Source organism: Amphiprion ocellaris, chromosome 14 (assembly GCF_022539595.1).
Source record: "Amphiprion ocellaris isolate individual 3 ecotype Okinawa chromosome 14, ASM2253959v1, whole genome shotgun sequence".
NCBI lineage: Eukaryota > Metazoa > Chordata > Actinopteri > Pomacentridae > Amphiprion > Amphiprion ocellaris.
The window spans coordinates 3,552,120-3,559,605 of NC_072779.1; the positions used below are offsets into that span (position 1 = coordinate 3,552,120).

General features: G+C 35.1%; 1 protein-coding gene across 1 annotated transcript in view; it reads right to left on the reverse strand.

Annotated features, from left to right (window-relative positions):
* Positions 1-1,089: 1,089 nt before the first annotated feature.
* faxdc2 (fatty acid hydroxylase domain containing 2) overlaps positions 1,090-7,486 on the reverse strand; it is a 24,449-nt gene continuing 18,052 nt past the window's right edge. The window contains exon 9 of the mRNA XM_055017035.1: positions 1,090-1,964. Within this exon, the coding sequence (XP_054873010.1) occupies positions 1,808-1,964 (157 nt within the window). The 3' untranslated portion in view covers positions 1,090-1,807. The remainder of the gene's footprint in view (positions 1,965-7,486) is intronic.

Here is a 7,486-nt window from a genome sequence, read left to right on the forward strand (position 1 = left end):
AGAGGGCTGCAGCTCATTTGCATAAAGTAGACTGGACTCCAGCATGCAGAGATTAGGTAGGGAGTTAAAAAAAAAAAAAAAAAAGTCAGATAAATCGTGAATCGGGATTTTTTTGTGAAAAAAATCTGAGTTTTTTTTTTTTAGGCCATATCGCCCAGCCCTACATCCAGGGTATGTTTATAAGCTTCTATAAAAAGTGTTGCTCAGCTGCAGCCTTTTATTCTTCTAGCTGCAGCTCTAGTTGTGTTGCAGTTGGGTAAAGAATAAATATATTAACATAAATAAAGCTGGTAAGTAGACTTTAGCGCTTTTACAAGTCTTTGTTTTTTGGATTTTACTGAAATACTGCAGAGCAATGAAATTGAGTCAACAGGAAATAAACCAGAGTAAAACTAGTTTCCTTCACTGACAAATTCTGTGTTTATAGACCTTTGTCAGAGGAAAAAAAAAGTGGTTTAAACGCTCCCTAAAAATTGTCAGATGCTTTTGAAAGACAGGAGGGCCGTAAACTGCCACTTTTAAAGTGTAATTGTTAAAAATGCAGCATTTAAACTGTTAGTATGCTGTTTCTAGAAGCCACAGAATGGAAAAATTGCTGTTTCTGTAGCATTTTAAGGTGTAAAAATGTTTTTTCCACTTTTGACAGCAAAAAAAGCACCATTTAATTATAAATTCTGTGCAAAAAGAGGCAATTTATGACATGTTCACCATTTCCAAACCGAGCTCCATGAATTGTTTTAACCCTTTGATGCACAACATGGGTCAAAAGTGACCCATATTCCATTGAATATGGGTCATTTTTGACCCATGTTGTGCATCAAAGGGTTAAACACAACCTTGTTCTTCTTAGTTGTACATGACATGTTCCCATGGTTACATTATAAAGCTAAAATCCCAGAGTTAAACCTGAAGTCAGCTGCTTCGTAGTCCAGCCCTCCGTTCTCCTGTCTGACTGGTAAGTGAACGCACCACAGAATCTGCATTGATGAGCTGAAAGTGCTTTCCCTAAAGTCTATAATAAAAATAAGACATCTGTTAATCAGAATACATAAATCAGGATCAGTGCTTGTTTATAAAACTACGATCGACTACATTAAAGTAAGAACGTGTTTAATGGTCGTCTTCCAAACACAATGACATCACTTTTAACAAGTTTACGGACAAAGAGGATGAAGTGTTTTATCACCACGTGATGTTTAAGTTCCACTGAAACCAGAATCTTTAATCTGAAATGATTAAAATTCATTTGAACGTTCAAACCGAGTAGAATTGGAGTGGTTCGTTCCTTCTCATCCAGTTTCAATTAACTTGGTAAGAAGAAGGATTAGAATGACAAAAATCTGAAGTTTTATTGATAAAATGCAACCAGTAGATGTTTAATCTTGTCTGGTAAACGAGCTGCTTTAAGGCTTTAATTCGCCTCCAATTTGGAATAAAATTATATTGATATAATTATATATTTTCTTTCTTCTCATGGTTGATTTGAGCTTCTATATGCTTTTACATTTCCACTTTTATGGGATGTTACAAGATAATAATCCTTAACAACCGACTGCTCTGCTCTGCTGCTCAGATCTTGTGAAGATATAAATAAAGTTTAAAAGACTCCAAATCAACAGTAAACAATAAAACCAACTGAAATCTGTCTGTCTGCTAAATGTGCAACAACCAAACTTCTGGCAGAACTTTCACAGCCTCTAACAGGTTTTTTTTTTTTTTTTTTTTTTTTCAGATTAAAATGATTAAAATCTATTTTAGGTTGTTTGGGAACCCCGTCTCCCTGCATCCACCCTGAGGTCCCAGCTGGTCACTGGCCCTTCTTGGGGGTGTCGGGGATGCTCTCGTTCAGAGGGGTGAAGCTGGTGAGCAGAGTGTGACGCTCGTACTGTTTGGATTGTCTGAACTTGGCGTCGGTGCTGTGGAGTCGGTCCAGGATGCCGAAAACACCGAAACACTGGTTGAACCTGGAACCAGGAGAGACGAAGGAGTGAGACAGGTAGAGTTATCAACTGACTACAGCAAGAAACTAGAAAAGTCTTCAGACAGCGCAGTCCTGCTCCAAAGCTGCTCATCCCCCATATGGCATTGTCAGAAATGTAGCATGTTTTTTGTAGAAATGAAGCATTTTTTTTAATCAGGTATTGATGATCAAAGATCAAACCAACATAGAATGCGTCCATTTAATATTGATGTTTTGTGTGTCATTGTAGTTGTTTTGTGTCTATTTTTATACATTTTTTCTCTCATTGTCATTTTGTGTCTGATTGTAGTTTTATGTCTCATTGTAGCTGTTTTGTGTGTCATTGTAGTTGTTTGGTGTTTATTTTTAGTCATTTTCGCTCTCATTGTAGTCATTTTGTGTCTGATTGTTGTTATTTTATGCCCTCCTGTCGATTGTTGTAATATTGCTTCTAATTGTAGTCATGTTGTGTCTGATTTCAGTTGTTTTCAATCTCTTCATAGTTGCTTTGTGTCTCTTCTTGCAGCTTTGTAAACTATGACGTTTTTGTGATATTTTGGACGACATACTAAACTATGACCTTTTTTACACATTTTGGACGACATGGACACCAAAATTCATGAAGATTTTTTTTTCAAAGAAAACCTTTCTGGAGTGTTTTTCACGGCCTCCTTTACATTATTTCATCATATGGTACGTTTTTACAACATGTTTGAAAAATCCCATTTTTTTTCGACATAGTATAGTAAGGCGTTTTTTCGCGCCAAAATTCTTTTTTTTTTCAGAGAAAACCTTTCTGGAGTGTTTTTCACGGCCTCCTTTACATTATTTCATCATATGGCACGTTTTTACAACATGTTTGAAAAATTGCATTTTTTTTCGACATAGTATAGTAAGGCGTTTTCTTGCGCCAAAATTCATGATGATTTTTTTTTCAAAGAAAACCTTTCTGGAGTGTTTTTCTCGGCCTCCTTTACATTATTTCATCATATGGCATGTTTTTACAACATGTTTGAAAAATCCCATTTTTTTTCGACATAGTATAGTAAGGCGTTTTTTTGCGCCAAAATTTATGATTTTTTTTTCAATGAAAACCATTCTGGAGTGTTTTTCAGGGCCTCCTGTACATTATTTCATCATATGGCACGTTTTTACAACATGTTTGAAAAATCGCATTTTTTTTTCGACATAGTATAGTAAGGCGTTTTTTGGCGCCAAAATTCATGATGATTTTTTTTTCAAAGAAAACCTTTCTGGAGTGTTTTTCACGGCCTCCTTTACATTATTTCATCATATGGCACGTTTTTACAACATGTTTGAAAAATCCCATTTTTTTTCGACATAGTATAGTAAGGCGTTTTTTTGCGCCAAAATTTATGATGATTTTTTTTTCAAAGAAAACCTTTCTGGAGTGTTTTTCACAGCCTCCTTTACATTATTTCATCATATGGCACGTTTTGACATGTTTGAAAAATCCCATTTTTTTTTCGACATAGTATAGTAAGGCGTTTTTTTGCGCCAAAATTCACTTTTTTTTTTTCAGAGAAAACCTTTCTGGAGTGTTTTTCAGGGCCTCCTTTACATTATTTCATCATATGGCACGCTTTTACAACATGTTTGAAAAATCCCATTTTTTTTCGACATAGTATAGTAAGGCGTTTTTTTGCGCCAAAATTTATGATTTTTTTTTTTCAATGAAAACCTTTCTGGAGTGTTTTTCAGGGCCTCCTTTACATTATTTCATCATATGGCACATTTTTACAACATGTTTGAAAAATCGCATTTTTTTCAACATAGTATAGTAAGGCGTTTTTTTGCGCCAAAATTCATGATGATTTTTTTTTCAAAGAAAACCTTTCTGGAGTGTTTTTCAGGGCCTCCTTTACATTATTTCATCATATGGCATGTTTTTACAACATGTTTGAAAAATTGCATTTTTTTTCGACATAGTATAGTAAGGCGTTTTTTTGCGCCAAAATTCTTTTTTTTTTCAAAGAAAACCTTTCTGGAGTGTTTTTCACGGCCTCCTTTACATTATTTCATCATATGGCATGTTTTTACAACATGTTTGAAAAATCACATTTTTTTTCGACATAGTATACTATGGCATTTTTTTTGGACAACATACTAAACTATGACGTCTTTGGTCACATTTTGGACGACATACTAAACTGTGACATTTCTTTCAAAGTTGTTTTTTGGGCCTTTTGTTGGATTTATTCAATAGGTAAGTTGAGAAGAAGACAGAAAAGCAGATATGACCTGCAGTAAGTGCCATCAGCCGGAATTGAACCTGCGTCTATCTGTGTATGGGTCGCCCTCTCAACCAGTTGAGCTACCTGGGCACCGTTTTTCAAGATGTTGGACGACATACTAAACTATGACGTTTTGGTCAAATTTTGGATGACATACTAAACTATGACGTCTTTGGTCACATTTTGGACGACATACTAAACTATGACGTTTTGGTCAAATTTTGGAAGACAGACTAAACTGTGACATTTCTTTCAAAGTTTTTTTTTGGGCCCTTTTGTTGGTTTTATTCAATAGGTAAGTTGAGAAGAAGACAGGGATGACCTGCACTTATGGCCATCAGCGGGAATCGAACCTGCATCTATCTGTTTATGAGTCACCCTCTCAACCAGTTGAGCTACCTGGGCACCGTTTTTCAAGATGTTGGACGACATACTAAACTATGACGTTTTGGTCAAATTTTGGATGACATACTAAACTATGACATTTTGGTCAAATTTTGGACGACATACTAAACTATGACGTTTTGGTCAAATTTTGGAAGACATACAAAACTGTGACATTTCTTTCAAAGTTTTTTTTTGGGCCTTTTTGTTGGTTTTATTCCATAGGTAAGTTGAGAAGAAGACAGGGATGACCTGCACTTATGGCCATCAGCGGGAATCGAACCTGCGTCTATCCGTTCATGAGTCACCCTCTCAACCAGTTGAGCTACCTGGGCACTGTTTTTCAAGGTGTTGGACGACATAATAAACAATGATGTTTTAGTCCTATTTTGGACAACATACTAAACTATGACGTTTTGGTCAAATTTTGGACGACATACTAAACTATGACGTCTTTGGTCACATTTTGGAAGACATACAAAACTGTGACATTTCTTTCAAAGTTTTTTTTTGGGCCCTTTTGTTGGTTTTATTCCATAGGTAAGTTGAGAAGAAGACAGGGATGACCTGCACTTATGGCCATCAGCGGGAATCGAACCTGCGTCTATCCGTTCGTGAGTCACCCTCTCAACCAGTTGAGCTACCTGGGTACTGTTTTTCAAGGTGTTGGACGACATAATAAACAATGATGTTTTAGTCCTATTTTGGACAACATACTAAACTATGACGTCTTTGGTCACATTTTGGACGACATACTAAACTGTGACATTTCTTTCGAAGTAGTTTTTTGGGCCCTTTTGTTGGTTTTATTCAATAGGTAAGTTGAGAAGAAGACAGGAAAGCAGGGATGACCTGCAGTAAAGGCCATCAGCGGGAATTGAACCTGCATCTATCTGTTTTTGAGTCGCCCTCTCAACCAGTTGAGCTACCTGAGCACCATTTTTCTATTTGGTTGGACAACATAATGAAATATGACGTTTTTGTGACATTTTGGAAGACATACGAAACTGTGACCTTTTTTACACATTTTGGACGACATGGACGTCCTTTACATTATTTCATCATATGGCACGTTTTTAGGACATGTTTGAAAAATCGCATTTTTTTTCGACATAGTATAGTAAGGCGTTTTTTTTTGCGCCAAAATTCATGATGATTTTTTTTTCGAAGAAAACCTTTCTGGAGTGTTTTTCACGGCCTCCTTTACATTATTTCATCATATGGCACGCTTTTACGACATGTTTGAAAAATCGCATTTTTTTGTCGACATAGTATAGTAAGGCGTTTTTTTGCGCCAAAATTCATGATGATTTTTTTTTCAAAGAAAACCTTTCTGGAGTGTTTTCACGGCCTCCTTTACATTATTTCATCATATGGCACGTTTTTACAACATGTTTGAAAAATCGCATTTTTTTTCGACATAGTATAGTAAGGCGTTTTTTTTGCGCCAAAATTCATGATGATTTTTTTTTCAAAGAAAACCTTTCTGGAGTGTTTTTCACGGCCTCCTTTACATTATTTCATCATATGGCACGTTTTTACAACATGTTTGAAAAATCGCATTTTTTTTCGACATAGTATAGTAAGGCGTTTTTTTTGCGCCAAAATTCATGATGATTTTTTTTTCAAAGAAAACCTTTCTGGAGTGTTTTTCACGGCCTCCTTTACATTATTTCATCATATGGCACGTTTTTACAACATGTTTGAAAAATCGCATTTTTTTTTCGACATAGTATAGTAAGGCGTTTTTTTTGCGCCAAAATTCATGATGATTTTTTTTTCAAAGAAAACCTTTCTGGAGTGTTTTTCACGGCCTCCTTTACATTATTTCATCATATGGCACGTTTTTACAACATGTTTGAAAAATCGCATTTTTTTTCGACATAGTATAGTAAGGCGTTTTTTTTGTGGCCAAAATTCATGATGATTTTTTTTTCAAAGAAAACCTTTCTGGAGTGTTTTTCAGGGCCTCCTTTACATTATTTCATCATATGGCACGCTTTTAGGACATGTTTGAAAAATCGCATTTTTATTGTCGACATAGTATAGTAAGCCGTTTTTTGCGCCAAAATTCATGATGATTTTTTTTTCAAAGAAAACCTTTCTGGAGTGTTTTTCAGGGCCTCCTTTACATTATTTCATCATATGGCACGTTTTTACAACATGTTTGAAAAATCGCATTTTTTTTTCGACATAGTATAGTAAGGCGTTTTTTTTGCGCCAAAATTTATGATGATTTTTTTTTCAAAGAAAACCTTTCTGGAGTGTTTTTCACGGCCTCCTTTACATTATTTCATCATATGGCACGTTTTTACAACATGTTTGAAAAATCCCATTTTTTTTCGACATAGTATAGTAAGGCGTTTTTTTGCGCCAAAATTCATGATGATTTTTTTTTTCAAAGAAAACCTTTCTGGAGTGTTTTTCACGGCCTCCTTTACATTATTTCATCATATGGCACGTTTTTACACATGTTTGAAAAATCGCATTTTTTTTCGACATAGTATAGTAAGGCGTTTTTTTTGCGCCAAAATTCATGATGATTTTTTTTTCAAAGAAAACCTTTCTGGAGTGTTTTTCACGGCCTCCTTTACATTATTTCATCATATGGCACGTTTTTACAACATGTTTGAAAAATCGCATTTTTTTTTCGACATAGTATAGTAAGGCGTTTTTTTGCGCCAAAATTCATGATGATTTTTTTTTCAAAGAAAACCTTTCTGGAGTGTTTTTCAGGGCCTCCTTTACATTATTTCATCATATGGCACGTTTTTACAACATGTTTGAAAAATCGCATTTTTTTTTCGACATAGTATAGTAAGGCGTTTTTTTGCGCCAAAATTCATGATGATTTTTTTTTCAAAGAAAACCTTTCTGGAGTGTTTTT